A 17267-nucleotide genomic window follows, 5' to 3' on the forward strand; every position below is an offset into this window, starting at 1 on the left:
GTGCACAGCAGAGGAGATTGGTGTGAGGAGCTATATGAGGACATGCTAATTGTAAAGACTGGAATGGAATTAATGGAACGGTATCAAACATATGTGTGACTACGTTCCTTTTATTCCATTCCAGCCATTACAATGAGCGAATCCTGCTATAGCGCCTCCCACCAGCCTCCTATGGTGTACAGTAAGTGTTTAGTTTGCATTTGTGAAATTATTTTTATGTGATATGAATGTATAGGAATTTATGTTTCTAGAACCGTACCACAATTGAGAATTGATTCATTTTTAGATGGAGTATTTGACTGTTTTGGCTTCCAGAGCCTATTCGCCTTTAAACAGAACATGTAAGGTCCTTGGACTATAAGGAGTAACGTTAGGGCCTCTAGTCCATTATTGGGCGAGATGAAATGTAATGATTTCTGTTTGACAATGTAGCGATCTCTGTTTGAATGGGCTGTTTGTTTATGTCTGTTGTCATGGTAATCACATTCCCTAAGGCTGCCTGCTAGCAAGGAATCTCTTGATCGTGTTCCGCTGCTCAGATGTTGCATGCATCACGCATCAACCAATGGTTGCGTGCCACGTTATCGACTGTCATCGACTGACAAAAGTTTGGGGTCACTTAGAAATGTCCTTGTTTATGAAAGAAAAGCATTTTTTTTGTACATTAAAATAACATAAATTTATCAGAAATACAGTGTAGACATTGTTAATGTTGTAAATGACTATTATAGCTAGAAATGGCAGATGTTTTATGGAATATCTACATAGGCGTACAGAGGCCCATTATCAGCAACCATCATTCCTGTGTTCCAATGGCACGTTGTGTTAGCTAATCCAAGTTCATCATTTTAAAAGGCTAATTGATCATTAGAAAACCATTTTGCAATTGTTAGCACAGCTGAAAACAGTGGTTCTGATTAAAGAAGCAATAAAACTGGACTTCTTCAGACTAGTTGAGTATCTGGAGCATCAGCATGTGTAGGTTTGATTACAGGCTCAAAATGGCCAGAAACAAATACCTTTCTTCTGAAACTCATCAGTCTATTCTTGTTCTGCAAAATTAAGGCTATTCTAGGTGAGAAATTGCCAAGAAACTGAAGATCTCTTACAACACTATGTACCACTCCCTTCACAGAACAGTGCAAACTGGCCCTAACCAGAATAGAAAGAGGAGTGGGAGGCCCCAGTTTACAACTGAGCAAGAGGACAATTACATTAGTGTCTAGTTTGAGAAACAGACGCCTCACAAGTCCTCAACCTGCAGCGTCATTAAATAGTACCCACAAAACACCAGTCTCAATGTCAAGAGTGAAGCCCACGACTCCGGGATGCTGGCCTCCAAAGCTATTGCACATGCGCACTTCAGAGTAGTGCGCATGTGCATTAACTTTGAAATTTGTAGTGTTGTACGAGAAGACTGCAGCCCAGGTAAGGAATAAATAGCAAGCAAACTAATTGGAGCAACATCAGTTACATTTCCTTGAGCAACTGCAATTGTGGCTGATTTAATTTATCCTCCTACAGATGGGTAATAGCTCTTTCAAACATGCCTGGGAGAGGGAGTGAGGAATAACCATTGACATTTCATTGTTGAAATTCAACGCCCACAAATACACCGCTACGATAATTGATGATCCAGGCCATCGCGATTTCATCAAGAACATGATCACTGGGTCATCACAGGTAAGCTGTCCATGGTAGCCTATCTGCCTGTGGGGGTTTGCAGTTTAGGCCAGGGATGGGGAAACTCCAGTCCTCGGGAGCTGGTGTGGTTTTACACTTTTTCCCATCCCTAGCAAACATAGCTGGTTGAAGTAATTGCGTTCTAAACTGAAGATGTTGATTATTGGAGTCGGGTGTGTTGGCTGGGGCAAAAGTGACACCAATCTGTCCCCATAGGACTAGTTGTCTATCACTAGTTTAGGCCAATTCGAATGATTGGTCTTGGTGGTAACCTAATCTTGTGCCTTTGTTCACCATTCATTTCAGGCTGATGTTGCCCTTCTGGTGGTGTCTGCTGCCAGAGGGGAGTTGGAGGCCGGTTTGGCCAGACCAGGGAGCATGCCTGGTTCGCCTACGCGCTCAGTGTCAAACAAAACACTTTGATGAAGTTATGCAAAGCGTGAGCATTTTCCTCAAGAATCAGCTATGATCCCACTGCTGTGTAATTCGTTCCAATCTCGGCTGGACCGGGGTCAAGCATATTCTCCCATCTCAGAAAGTGAGAGAATTTTGATTTAATTTATAAAGATGTCTGCTGTGTACATGTCACTGTTCAAAGGCTGGAAAGTCAGGAGACTGGAGGGGCATGCAAATGGGAGAACTCTACTGGGGGGGGAGGGGAACGGAGTAGTTGTCTCTTCTTTCTGTGCTGCAGGTGTGGGCACGGTTCCAGTGTGGAAGATCAAGACTGGGATTCTGAAGCCTAGCATGATCCTGTCGTTCTCCCCTGCAAAGCTTACTGCAGAGGTCAAGTCCATTTAGATGCACCACCAGGGTCTGGAGCTGGCTGGGCCTGGTCACAACGTGGGCTTCAACATCAAGAACATAGCTGTGAAGAACTTCTGCTGTGAAGACGTGGCTGAGAACTTTGTACTGTGCTCATTTAGTTCTGTATTACTCCCCACAGCTCATAATCTGAACCATCCTGGCAAAATCAAGGCGGGCTACTCTCCTGTGCTGGACTGCCACATCACCCACGTGACCTGCCGCTTTGCAGAGCTGAAGGAGAAGCTTGACCGTCGCACAGGAAAGATGCTAGAGGACTTTCCCCAGACCCTGGAGTCTGGAGATGCTGCCACTGTCAAGATGCTCCCCAACAGAACCGCCTGAGAGCTTTTCCACCTACCCTCCTTGAGGTACACTACACTTCTCACCATTTTTTCAGGGTACTGGCAGTGAGCTTAGAAATTGTAGCTGTTACTGCATAACATTTTCTAGATCAATGTTTTACTAGCACATGGCTTTCCTTCCTACATGTCTGGTCTTTTAACAAATGGCTGCTTGTACACCAGGTGCTCCCCATCTAGACTAGATTATGATTTTTCAACGCCGATACAGATACCGATTATTGGAGGATCAAAAAAAGCCGATACTGATTAATATTTAAAAAATGTATTTGTAATAAGGACAATTACAACAATACTGAATGACACTTATTTGAACTTAATATAATACATCAATAAAATCAATTTCGCCTCAAATAAACAATGAAACATGTTCAATTTGGTTTAAATAATTCAAAAACAAAGTGTTGGAGAAGAAATTAAAAGTGCAATATGTGTCATGTAAGAAAGCTAACGTTTAAGTTACTTGCTCAGAACATGAAAGCTGGTGGTTCCTTTTAACATGAGTCTTCAATATTCCCAGGTAAGAAGTTTTAGGTTGTAGTTATTATAGCAATTATAGGACTATTTCTCTCTATACGATTTGTATTTCATATACCTTTGACTATTGGATGTTCTTATAGGCACTTTAGTATTGCCAGTGTAACAGTATAGCTTCCATCCCTCTCTTCGCCGCTACCTGGGCTCGAACCAGGAACACATCGACAACAGCCACCCTCGAAGCAGCGTTACCCATCGCTCCACAAAAGCCGCCGGGAACAACTACTTCAAGTCTCAGAGCAAGTGATGTTTGAAACGCTATTAGCGCGCACTCTGCTAACTAGCTAGCCATTTCACATCAGTTACACCAGCCTAATCTCGGGAATTGATATGTTTGAAGTCATAAACAGCGCAATGCTTGAAGCATTGCAAAGAGCTGCTGGCAAAACGCACAAAAGTGCTGTTTGAATGAATGCTTACGAGCCTGCAGCTGCCTACCATCGCTCAGTCAGACTGCTCTATCAAATATCAAATCATAGACTTAATTATAACATAATAACACACATAAATAAGAGCCTTAGGTCATTAATATGGTCGAATCCGGAAACTATCATTTCGAAAACAAAATGTTTATTCTTTCAGGGAAATACGGAACCGTTTCATATTTCATCTAACGGGTGGTATCCCTAAGTCTAAATATTGCTGTTACATTGCACAACCTTCAATGTTATGTCATAATTACGTAAAATTCTGGCAAATTAGTTGCATATACCCTGACTCTGCGTGCAATGAACACAAGAGACGTGACACAATTTCACCTGGTTAATATTGCCTGCTAGCCTTTCTCTTAGCTAAATATGCAGGTTTAAAAATATATACTTCTGTGTATTGATTTTAAGAAAGGCATTGATGTTTATGGTTAGGTACACGTTGGAGCAACGACAGTCCTTTTTTGCGAATGCGCACCGCATCGATTATATGCAACGCAGGACACGCTATATAAACTAGTAATGTCATCAACTATGTGTAGTTATAACGAGTGATTATGATTGATTGATTGTTTTTTATAAGATAAGTTTAATGCTAGCTAGCAACTTACCTTGGCTTCTTACTGCATTCGCGTAACAAGCAGGCTCTTCGTGAGGTAGGTGGATAGAGCGTTGGACTAGTTAAGATTGAAGATTGAATCCCTGAGCTGACAAGGTAAAAATCTGTCGTTCTGCCCCTGAACAAGGCAGTTAACCCACCGTTCTTAGGCCATCATTGAAAATAAGAATGTGTTCTTAACTGACTTGCCTAGTTAAATAAAGTTGTAAAAAAATATGAAATTTTTTAATCTGCAAAATCGGCGCCCAAAAATACCGATTTTAATTGTTATGAAAACTTGAAATCGGCCCTAATTAATCGGCCATTCCGATTAATCGGTCGACCTCTGATCTAGACTATGGCTAACTTCGGTTTTTACAATACATGACAATACTGTGTTCCTTCCTTCAGTTCGGTTTGCAGCAAGGTGCTTGAAGCAGATGTTTGCTGTGGGGGTCATCAAGTCAGTGGATAAGGATCAAAGAAGCACTCACAGAAAGGCCATGTCTCAAAATGAATGAATTTTAGTTTACCAGTTCTGTTATGAAAAGAGCTTGAAGCATCAAGTTGACTGTGTGTGTGTGGGTGTTGCAACACAAGGCACTGTTTTTGAATGTGAAGTTGCTTTTACATTTGACTCCTCTGGAATGACTTAAGAAATTGAATGGCCAGTTGCATTTTAGGCTGCAATGTTTAAATGTGCAAAAAGCTTCAGACTGAAATAAGTATTTTACTTTCCCTGAAGTTCTGTACATTTGTAGCAAATCTTGTACAACTAGTCCTTTTTCTTTAGAAGTGACTACAAGTGTTAGTTTCTGTACATGCTGTTCTCGTTTTGATTCAGTAAAATTAAGGCAGCTGGGTTGGTGACACTTATTCTTACTATTGGAATATAAAAAAGGCAAATGATTCAAATCCATTACAACAAAACACTTTAATACAATGGAATGATTGGGGTTGATATTCCTTTACATGGAGTGTAAAACCAGAGGAATTAGTCAATGGGGAGGTAAGGACACATCTATCAGTTCCATCTGGTTGCAATGACCTGTCCAAAAAGCACTCAGCATTCTAAGGATAACACTGGGCTAGGTAAACTTTATTTCTGCTCGACTGCCTCTTTCTGGATGAGTTTGAATGTCCACACCGGCTACATCTTAGTTTGTCTAAACAGTGGCACTTGTGACTCTTGTCCCATGTATAAATCCTGATTGACCTAACCCTGTATGGGTTTGAAGTGTCAATGGACATTTGTTCAAATCTCTCCCTAGGCCATCTGAGAATTCTCCCCAATTATTGCTTCGACTGACCTCATTGACCTTCCCATGTCCTCATGAGTGTTAGTAGCGATCAGAAGTGGTTCTTCAAACCCTGAGTGGCTTTTTTTTTTAAATAGCACTGCTCAATTCCAGTCATGTTTCTACCATGCACAGAAAGGTCTACATACTAGGGTGGAGATGACGGATCACACAGTGAAACGGTGTTAAGAGGAGAGAACTACTGGTGACCTGTGAGGTTCCACAGGGGCTTCTGATATCCCACCATACAGTAGCAGCAGGTGTGATACTGAAACAATCCTAATACATGTGCACCACAAAGCGAGCAACGACAAGGAACACACTGAATGAAGACGTATTTCATCATGAGTTATCATGGTACGCTTCAGTCGGAGACATGAGAATCTCTTCAGTCTAATGGGGGTGTAGGATGACGAAATGGTGAGACATGGGTGACATGGTTTCTTTCGTATTTGTCCTTCTCCAGAAATGCAAGCAATGATATCAGTGATGCCCACCAGTAAAATGATTACAGATAATATTTAAACACGGCTGCCCTGTTATCTGGCAGGCAGAGAGCACATGTATGATTGTACATGGTTGTACAATAAAACATGTGTATATACACACACACAGAAATATATATATACACAGAAATATATATATATATATATATATATATATATATATATATATATATATATATATATATATATATATATATATATATATATATATATATATATATATATATATATATATATATACATATATATATATAATATATATAATATATATAATATATATATATATAATATATATATATATAATATATATATATATATATATATGTACACACAGTAACAGCATGAACATAGACTTTAGGGTAAGTGCTAGATTTTGAGAGTGGCTATGGCAGTCATACGCCGTGCTCTAAGGTTAAGATAATACTGGTAAGAATACTTGTTTTATTTACAACATGGATGTGCTCAGCATCCAGTGGCTAGTTGAGCTTACTTCGGTTTCTTGTGTTTTTTTTCTTTAGCACACTGGTTTCATATGTTGTTACAGTAGCTATTTACAGAACAGGGATACTACTAGGGGTGAGGGCGGGGGTTTATAGTGCAAGCCTCATCTGGCTGTCATTCACTTAGGATGTGGACAAAGGACATTGGGAATGCCCCTTTCCTTTCCGTCTGCCCTTCAATGTGGCCGATCTGAAAGGAAACAGAGAGAGAGAGAGAGAGAGCGATAACGTGTTAGGTGAGGGCAACCGCACTGTACAGTGTTCCTGTTCAATGTTTAGCCTGCTATAAGGTCTGTTTGGCTGTGAGTATGGCAAAGTGGTAACTAGTTAAGGTAACACCAGGGAGCCTGCTAGGTTGGGACTAGGTTAAGGTAACACCAGTGAGCCTGCTAGGTTGGGACTAGGTTAAGGTAACACCAGTGAGCCTGCTAGGTTGGGACTAGGTTAAGGTAACACCAGTGAGCCTGCTAGGTTGGGACTAGGTTAAGGTAACACCAGTGAGCCTGCTAGGTTGGGACTAGGTTAAGGTAACACCAGTGAGCCTGCTAGGTTGGAACTAGGTTAAGGTAACACCAGTGAGCCTGTTAGGCTGAAAAGGGGTTAGGGTAACACCAGTAAGGGTGTAACAGTTTAAGTGTAGCACCAGTGAGCCTTCTAGGGGGCCGTTACTCACCCACCACTCCCCGTCCTCCTCTCCTGTCACTATGATCACCTCTCCCTCCACAAACGTCAGCTCGTCATCGTTGTCAGCCTGACAGTCATAGATTGTCTTCACCCGCCGAGATTTGGTCTTCCCCTAAACACACACATGAACATTACCAAAATGTCACAAGTCAATAGTATGTGGACTGGTCTGGTTGCCAAAACATTCTGTGTTGTGACCCACCAATTAACAATGCCACCACAACCCTGTCTGTGGCCTCAACCCAAGAGGAACTGGCCACAACCCACCAGTGGGAACCCACTACTATTTGCAGAACTACCTAGATATTATTCAATAATACCAGAAAAGTGCTATGGTTTCTGCTGTGTGTCCTTGAGTGAACTTTACCGTGTTGATCTTCCGGGGCAAGGGCACTGGTGTCTCTGGAGCACACGCTGGGCTCCCATTGGTGTCCTCGCTGCCCTGGGGGGACGGGCTCTCCGTCTCTGCCTGTTGATTAGCCACCGGGGAGTCGGGGGGCTGGGGCTTCGGCGCAAGCTCTCCAGGGGGTGGTCTCGGATTGGGCAGATCTGCTGCCCCTGGTTTCGGATGGCCATCTTGGGAGAGCTGAGGCTTGGGGGGTAGGTCTTTGAGCTGGGGTTTGGGCGGTAGGTCCCCTAACTGGGGTTTGGGAGGGAGGTTGGCGAGCTGGGGCTTGGGGGGCAGTTCTCCAGGTTTAGGGGGCAGTTCAGAGAGCTGGGGTTTGGGGAGAAGGTCCCCTAGTTGGGGCTTGTCGGGAAGGATGGCTTTTGTTAGGCATTCAGGTCCTGGAGGGGATTTCTGGAGCACCTCCGGAGGCAGGCCAGGTTTGTCCATAGATGGGTGTATGGTGTCGATCTTACGCAGTGCCACTAAGAGAAGAACCAGGACACAGGTACTATATTAAACATATGCTGAATCTAATGCTGGGTCATATGCCACAAATAATGTGCTCACACCATCAGTTATAGGCATTGCTTATCCCATTTCAACGTACCTTTCTGAGGTAGTTTGGGTAGAACCCTTGGACCAAGTGTAGACTTTGTGTTGCTAGAAGTAGTGCTAAAAAAACAGATGGTTATTTGAAGTTAATGAAACATGATCCGATCAGAACTCTCAATCTGGCTATCATACGTAAACAATATTCTGGAAAATATTCTAAATGCCTGCATCCAAAATGGATGTCTATGTACCTTTGCTGCTGTGGAATGCCCTCAAACTTGTTGGACAAAGGTGACATCTTGTTCGCAGGAGGAGGGGTGGAGTCACTTCCTGAAATATCGAGATGGTTGTGAAAGATGGAAATATGCTGCTCCGTGTCTATACATAATAATGTATAGACACTAATAATATATTCAGCCCTATATTTCCCCAAGTCCCAAAATGGTCACCTAAATAAGCACAGCTTGTATGTTTGATTTAATTCTCCTGATTCAATTATTATTATTATAATTCATTCCTTATGATTCTTTTGTAAAAAATATTTGAAGTTCATCTATACATAACATATTGATATATAGTGCATTCGGAAAGTATTCAGGCCCCTTCAGTTTTTCCACATTCTGTTACGTTACAACCTTATTCTAAAATGGATAAAATTGTATTTTTTTCCCTCATCAATCTACACACAATACCCCATAATGACGAAGCAAAAACAGGTTTTATGAAATGTTGGCAAATGTATAAAAATCTAAAAAACATTTACATAAATATTCAGACCCTTTATTCAGTATTTTGTTGAAGCACGTTTGGCAGCATTTACAACCTCGAGTCTTCTTGGGTATGACGCTACAAGCTTGGCACACCAGTATTTGGGGAGTTTCTCCCATTCTTCTCTGCAGATCCTCTCAAGCTCTATCAGGTTGGATGGGGAGCGTCGCTGCACAGCTACTTTCAGGTCTCTCCAGAGATGTTTGATCGGGTTCAAGTCAAGGCTCTGGCTGGGCCACTCAGTATCTTTAGAGACTTGTCCTGAAGCCCCTTCTGCGTAGTCTTTGCTGTATGCTTAGGGTCGTTGTCCTGTTGGAAGGTGAACCTTCGCCCCAGTCTGAGGTCCTGAGCACTCTGGAGCAGGTTTTCATCAAGGATCTCTCTGTATTGTGCTCCATTCATATTTCCCTCGATCCTGACTAGTCTCCCATTCTCTGCTGCTGAAAAACATGATGCTGCCACCACCATGCTTCACGGTAGGGATGGTACCTGGTTTCCTGCAGACGTGACGCTTGGCATTCAGGCCAAAGAGTTCAATCTTGGTTTCATCAGACCAGAGAATCTTGTTTCTCATGGTTTGATAGTCCTTTACATGCCTTTTGGCAAACTCCAAGTGGACTCTTATGTCCTTTAGGTGCCTTTTACTGAGAAGTGGCTTCCGTCTGGCCACTCTACCATAAAGGCCTGATTGGTGGAGTGCTGCAGAGATGGTTGTCCTGGTGAACATTGGGTTCTTGGTCACCTCCCTGACCAAGGTTCTTCTCCACCGATTGCTCAGTTTGGCTGGGCGGCCAGCTCTAGGAAGAGTCTTGGTGGTACCAAACTTCTTACATTTAAGAATGATGGAGGCCACTGTGCTCTTGGGGACCTTCAATGCTGCAGAAATGTTTTGGTACCCTTTCCCATATCTGTGCCTCGACACAATCCTGTTTCAGAGCTCTACAGCTCTATAGCCATCACTAACACAGAGAGGCTGCTGCCTACATACAGACTCAAATCATTAGCCACTGTAATAAACGGATCACTAATCACTTTAAAAAATGCCACTTTAATAATGTTTACATATCTTACATTACTCATCTCATATGTATATACTGTATTTTATACCATCTATTGCATCTTGCCTTTGCTGCTCGGCCATACCTCATCCATATGTACATATTCCATCCCTTTACATTTCTGTGTATTAGGTAGTTGTTGTGAAATTGTTAGATTACTTGTTAGATATTACTGCATTGTCGGGAACTAGAAGCACAAGCATTTCGCTACACTCGCATTAATATCTGCTAACTGTGTGTATGTGACCAATAAGATTTGATTTGACAATTCCTTCAACCTCATTGCTTGATTTTTGCTCTGACATGCACTCTCAACTGTGGGACCTTATATAGACAGGTGTGTGCCTTTCCAAATCATGTCCAATCATTTGAATTTACCACAGGTGGACTCCAATAATGTTGTAGAAACATCTTAAGAATGGTCAATGGAAACAGGATGCACCTGAGCTCAATGAGCTCACCTCGAGTCTTATGGCAAAGGGTCTGAATACTTATGTAAATACATTTGCAAACATTTCTAAAAAAAAAAAATGTTTTTCTCTTTGTCATTAGGAAAGGGGAAAGGGGGATACCTAGTCAGTTGTACAACTGAATGCCTTCAACTGAAATGTGTCTTCCGCATTTAACCCTACCCCTCAATCAGAGAGGTGCAGGGGGCTGCCTTAATCGACATCCACATCTTCGGCGCCTGGGCTAATGTGCGCAGTTTGATGCGAGAAAATTATAATTCAATCCATTTTAGGCTGTAACGTAACAAAATGTGGAGAAAGTGAAGGGGTCTGAATACTTTCCGAATGTACTGTACTATAACTGGTATACAAATACAAATATATTGCTGTACCCCAACATGCAATTTTTATAGTAGAAGAGGTGGGGGCTGAGCTTTCCATTAGCTACCATTATGAGGTACAGAAACTGCACGCTAGTGATCTGGAATTCCTCAGGTAATAATCAGCATTTTCTTCCATACTAATGATGTTTGAGGGCGTTGTCTCACAGTAAGAGGAGACGGTAATATGCTGTTTGTATTTCACATGACAGACAAGACAACAAAAAATTAAAAATAAAATAATGATCTGACATCTAACACATACATTAAACAGGATTACCATCACACAACAAAATGATCAGGCTGTGTCTGTGTCATTTATAAACAGCACTGAAACACTCTGGTCATGGGGAGAATATGGTTGGAAACCTCAATACTAGGCCAGATATGTGTAACTCTGGTCCTGCAGGGCCTCAGTGTGGGTATGCAATTAGATTGACCTTAGTTCAATCATGTGTGTTAGTGCTGGGCTGGACCAAAGGCCTGCACACACTACGACTCTCCAGGACCAGAGAGTTGAATGTATTATAGATCTGTCCTTCTAATAAAGACGACCAAGCAGTATTCAGATGTGCCTGCTTGGGTCTGGCCACAGAGGGAGGACTCACCCCCGGATAAGCCCCCTCTACTGTGGGAGAGCGGGCTGGGCGGGTCAGACAGGGTGCGTTTGTGCCCAGGGGGAGGGGGCGGAGGCTTCTTCTTAGACAGAGTGGAGCTGCCTCCAGGGGTGAGGGTGGAGGAAGGAGCTGGAGGGGTGACAACATACAAACTCATGCAGTGAAGGGACAGGCGATGGACAGGTGTCATTCATTCGGTCACCTGGGTTACCAACAGGAAGGTGAGGGGCTGAGGAAGGTAGTTTGAGAGGGAGGTGTCTTGCCATCAGGACAGGGTTCAACAAAGTTGCTGGACAACGTGGGGGAGATATGTTAACACAACATCAATGCAGGTTAAAAAAAACAGCATACTGGTGAACAGAAAAATCCTGGATGGGAATACAGAGAAGATGAACAGAGAACAATGTATAGTGTGTGTGTGTCGTTTCGTCCTATCTTTGTAGGTGGGTGTACACCACAAGAGGTGGGTGGCCTCTTAATTGGGGAGGAAGGAAGGGCTCGTGGTAATGGCTGGAGCAGAATAGGAACGGTATCAAATACACCAAAGGCATGGTTTCCATGTGTTTGGTGCAATTCCATTTACTCCATTCCAGCCATTATTATGAGCCGTCCTCCCCTCAGCAGCATCCTACGATGTACACACTCCTGAGATTTTAAGACCTACATACAGTAAGTTCTCCCGAAGCAGCTAGTCCCATTCCCAGCAGTGTGTAAGCCTGGAAACAGACGCTAGAAGAACGTGGCTAATAGAGAACTCAGCCGGTCAGAGAGGAAAGTCAATCTGCATCCCAAATGGAACCCTATATCCTACCTATGTAGTGCACTACTTTTAGACCCCATAGGGCTCTGATCAAAAGTAGAGCATTACGTAGCGAATATGATGTCATTGCGTCAGCTATGATAACACTTTACAGCTCAGGGGTGGCGACATGTCACAAAATGTCATGAGACTGCGGGTAAGCAAATAATACCGAACCACACTGCTACAGTGCCAGTGTTACAAGTTGAAGACTCCACCCGTTTTTTTACTGGGACGTAAAGTGCTACTAGTACAACTGGGCAGCAGATCTATACACAGCAGGACAAAATGTAAAACGGGATATTCACTGATGTATGGTCGAGTGCCAGCCAGAGTGGCGTAGTGCGAGTGAGAGCCGAGGAATGCCAAATGGGGCGCTGAAAGAGAAAGAAAGGATAAAAACAGAGAGAGAGAGAGAGAGAGAGAGACAGGGATGAAGAGTGTGGGAGAGAAGCTCAGCTTCTCCCACACACTGGTTTGCATTTGAAAGTACACCCTATTCCCTAAGTAGTGCAGTACCTTTGACCAGAGTCCTTTGTAGACCTTGGTCAAAAGTAGTGCACTAATATAGGGAATAGGGTGCCTTTTGGGACGTCGACAATATAAAGCAGCCGATAAAATCTTATCAGTGACAAGCAAAGCAGAAGAGGAGAAATTGCACCAGCAAATGTCTAAGCAAGCTACTCCAATGACCACTTCAAAAGAGACCTGCGGGTAAAAGCTCTTGTGAGTAAAAAGCAGTTGCTGGTTTTCTTCACTCCACTCAACAGCTTATTGGCATCAACAATGTAGCCCACCGTATTGTAACAAGGATATAGTAGTTTGTATTGGCTTCAACAATGTTCTGTATTGTAACAAGGATATAGTAGTTTGTATTGGCTTCAACAATGTACTGTATTGTAACAAGGTGTCACACCCTGACCATAGTTTGCTTTGTATGTTTCTATGTTTTGTTTGGTCAGGGTGTGATCTGAGTGGGCATTCTGTTACATGTCTAGTTTGTCTATTTCTATGTTTGGCCTGATATGGTTCTCAATCAGAGGCAGGTGTTAGTCATTGTCTCTGATTGGGAACCATATTTAGGTAGCCTGTTTGGTGTTGGGTTTTGTGGGTGATTGTTCCTGTCTCTGTTTGCACCAGATAGGCTGTTTAGTTTTTTTTTTTAACGTTTATTGTTTTTGTATACTGTTCATGTTTTCATCTTTATTAAAGATGTATACAAGTAACCACGCTGCATTTTGGTCCGCCTCTCCTTCAACTCAAGAAAACCGTTACAGAATCACCCACCACAACAGGACCAAGCGGCGTGGTGACAAAGTCGGGATTATACGACTTGGGAGGAAATAGACAGGTGGGCGGTCGACCCAGGAAGAGTGCCGGAGCCCGCCTGGGATTCGCTGGAGCAGTGCGAAGAGGGGTATAGGAGAATGGAGTTGGAGAGACAAGCACGGCGGCGTGGTAGGAAGCCCGAGAGTCAGCCCCAAAAATGTATTGGGGGGGGGCACACAGGAAGTGTGGCGAAGCCAGGTAGGAGACCTGCGCAACTTCCTGTGCTTACCGGGGGGTGAGAGAGACCGGGCAGGCACCGTGTTATGCGGTGGAGTGCACGGTGTCCCCAGTGCGGGTGCATGGCCCGGTGCGGTACATACCAGCTCCGCGTATCGGCCGGGCTAGAGTGAGCATCGAGCCAAGTACCATGAAGCCGGCTCTACGCATCTGGTCTCCAGTGCGTCTCCTTGGGCCGGCTTACATGGCACCAGCCTTGCGCACGGTGTCCCCGGTTCGCCTGCATAGCCCAGTGCGGGCTATTCCACCTCGCCGCACTGGCAGGGTGACCGGGAGCATTCAACCAGGTAAGGTTGGGCAGGCTCGGTGCTCAAGAGCTCCAGTGCGCCTGCACGGTCTGGTCTAGCCAGTACCACCTCCACGCACCAGCCCTCCGGTGGCAGCTCCCCGCACCAGGCTTCCTGTGCGTGTCCTTGGCCCAGTACCACCAGTGCCAGCACCACACTTCAGGCCTACAGTGCGCCCCGCCTCTACAGCGCTTGCCGGAGCCTTCCTCCTCTACAGCGCTGCCGGAGTCTCCCGCCAGCCCAGAGGCGCCAGATCCCCTCAGCCCAGAGGCGCCAGATCCCCTCAGCCCAGAGGCGCCAGATCCCCTCAGCCCAGAGGCGCCAGATCCCCTCAGCCCAGAGGCGCCAGAGCCCTTCCGCCCCTCTGTCCCGAGCTGCCAGAGCTTCCGCCCCGAGCTGCCCCTCTGTCCCGAGCTGCCCCTCTGTCCAGTGGGGTCATTTAGAAGGGTCGCCGTGGTTAGGAGGCCACGGAAGCGGACAAGGTGGTGGACTAAGACTATGGTGAAGTGGGGGCCACGTCCAGCACCAGAGCCGCCACCGCGGACAGATGCCCACCCAGACCCTCCCCAATAGGTTCAGGTTTTGCGGCCGGAGTCCGCACCTTGGGGGGGGGGGTACTGTCACACCCTAGTTTGCTTTGTATGTTTCTATGTTTTGTTTGGTCAGGGTGTGATTGTGTTGTGTGTCTAGTTTGTCTGTCTCCTGTGTCAGTGTTTGTACCACACAGGACTGGTTTCGGGTTTTCACATGTATTGTTTTGTAGTTTGTTCATTCTTATTAAAAACCATGAACTTCAACCACGCTGCGTATTGGTCCGCCTCTCCTTCAACGGAAGAATCCCGTTACAGTAACAAGGGTGTAGTAGTTTGTATTGGATTCAACAATGTACTGTATTGTAACAAGGATAGTGAAGAGTAAACTGTGGTGTTGGTGTTCTAACTCCTGTCCTCAGGGAGGGATGTTATGGTTCATTATAATTGTGCTGACTGCTGGTTGCCTCAGGAGTCTGTTTGTATATGGTCAGATAATGTTGATAAGGAAGTGTGCTGGTCTTCGTCCCAAATGGCACCCTATTCCCTATACAGTGCACTGTTTGACCAGGGCCCATAGGGAATCACATAGGGCTCTGGTCAAAAGTAGTGCACTATGTAGGGCATAAGGTGCCATTTGGGACGCCTCCCCTGGATTCCCATAATGAAGCATTAAAAAGACCAGCCGGGTGTCTTATCCTATCTGGCTGTGTGCATCTCCACTTTCCCTTTCACTCCCGCCTCGCCTGCAGCCATTTCCCGGGAGGTGCCTTGCTTGTGTAAGCAGTCTATGACAGCCGCTTCCCACCCTGATTGACAAATTACATTCCTCTCAAGGGTGTGTGTGAGAGAGAGGGGAAAATATTAATCATATCAGCAACTTGGTTAACTAGTGTTATGATAATGTTTTATACAGAGCAAAACAGTAAACTGTGTTATTCCTGAGTACCAGTGTTAGAGATAAGAGACAACTTGCAAGTCTCCATATATGTAAATGCTAGCCAACCTGCTGAGTATCCAATGAACATTCCACAACTGGCCACAAAACCTTTAGGACATTTGCATTTAAGGTAGAAATTTGCATGAACATCAATGCAAAAAGAGAGGTCAAACATGATCTCATTTTATCTCCATGTATCTTGTCATGCTTGTCACACTGATAAGAGTGCTCCGGGTTGAAGTTTCCCCAGGTACAGATCTAGAAACAGCTTCCTCTTTCCCCATTCCTATCCACAACCATGAGTGGGGAAAATTCAAAACTGACCAAAGATGAGCATCTAGGGGTAACTTCACCCAACACTGATAAGTGTCTGGGCCCTAGCCAATCACAATCAGGTCTCACCTTTGCCCTGGTTCCTGGGGGGCAGAGGGGGGGCGTCGGCCACAGGGGAGGAAGAGGAAGTGAGGTCGGTGGAGGCGGAGTACATCTGGTTGGTGAAGGCGCTGTAAGACATGCGCTGCTGCTTGTCCCGGTGGCTGATGAAGCCCGGCAGAGAGAGCTTGTCATGAGGAGACATGCTGGACGCGTGGCAGAAACTCTGCGGCCTGGGAGAGCGGTCTTTCTTGATGGGACTAGGCTGCAGACAGAGAGGGGGGGAGAGAGACAACAGGCGCGTCAACTTGGAAGTGTCAACATGGAAGAGTGTCAACTTGGGAACTTTGACTTTCACGTTGGCCTGAATCATGCATTGACGTCAATGGGAGATTGGCGCAAACATTTAAGCGCCGCGTGTGGATTTCAAGTTGTGTGCTTATGCCCAGGCGTGTGTGAACGTCAAGTCCCAGTCCGACCTTGTCATCCAGATCGTCATCGCTCTCGTCGATCTCATCAAGCCTCAGGCTCCACTCATACTCCACGTGGATGTGAGGGTAAAACTTGCCCGCTGCAGCCTGCAACAGCTGGGACAAACACACATGCGTTTTGATTACTTTATTTGGATCCACAATGAAACAATAAAATACAGAGGAGGACCTACATGTTTAAAAGGTCGTACAAATAAAACACACTGTGATTATACTCCACGAAGCAAGTCAGTCGAAAGGAACTGTATTTTCACCAACAATCTACCACAATGAATAGATGACATGCAACATGAACAAGATTGTTGTTCTCCTTTACTTTGATGTGCAAAACATGACATAACATCCCTAATGGCAAAGCACCAACTCACGGTTTTCTGCTACACGTGCCAACGGTATCCATACACCAGTAATGGTTTCATCTCTGGGAGAATCTCAATTGCATTTCCTTGACTCATCGCGTGCTCTCCTTCTCCGTCTCCTTCTCAAAACCCATTGGAGGAAAAGGTCAGAGGGGAGGAACCTTTGACTTTCTTATCCTATGTGTTTTGAGAAGGAGGCAACGAGCGATGTCTTTTTGGGATTGCTGCTGGTGTGGCCATGAGATGGGGGTAAGATGGCGGACAGGAAAAAAAAGGAGAAAAGTGGAATATGAAATGGTGGATCACACAGA

The 17267-nt window shown here is 44.7% G+C and overlaps 1 protein-coding gene and 1 pseudogene across 5 annotated transcripts in view; one reads left to right on the forward strand and one right to left on the reverse strand.

Annotated features, from left to right (window-relative positions):
• Positions 1–2005: 2005 nt before the first annotated feature.
• LOC112215159 lies at positions 2006–2842 on the forward strand (annotated as a pseudogene).
• Positions 2843–6542: 3700 nt separating this feature from the next.
• Positions 6543–17267, reverse strand: part of LOC112215684 (arf-GAP with SH3 domain, ANK repeat and PH domain-containing protein 1) — a 73991-nt gene continuing 63266 nt past the window's right edge. For 2 of the 5 annotated variants that reach the window (XM_024374926.2, XM_024374925.2), the window contains 8 exons: positions 16586–16693; positions 16137–16371; positions 11604–11741; positions 8592–8670; positions 8396–8460; positions 7768–8270; positions 7390–7512; positions 6543–6906 (listed from right to left, as the gene is read on the reverse strand). In XM_024374926.2, coding sequence (XP_024230694.1) covers positions 6832–6906; positions 7390–7512; positions 7768–8270; positions 8396–8460; positions 8592–8670; positions 11604–11741; positions 16137–16371; positions 16586–16693 — 1326 coding nt within the window. In that variant the 3' untranslated portion in view covers positions 6543–6831. Of the gene's footprint in view, positions 6907–7389; positions 7513–7767; positions 8271–8395; positions 8461–8591; positions 8671–11603; positions 11742–12719; positions 12789–16136; positions 16372–16585; positions 16694–17267 lie in introns of all 5 variants that reach the window. The other 3 variants (XM_042299168.1, XM_042299167.1, XM_024374928.2) reach the window with 2 other exon arrangements.

This window comes from Oncorhynchus tshawytscha, linkage group LG16 (genome assembly GCF_018296145.1).
Source record: "Oncorhynchus tshawytscha isolate Ot180627B linkage group LG16, Otsh_v2.0, whole genome shotgun sequence".
Classification (NCBI taxonomy): domain Eukaryota; kingdom Metazoa; phylum Chordata; class Actinopteri; order Salmoniformes; family Salmonidae; genus Oncorhynchus; species Oncorhynchus tshawytscha.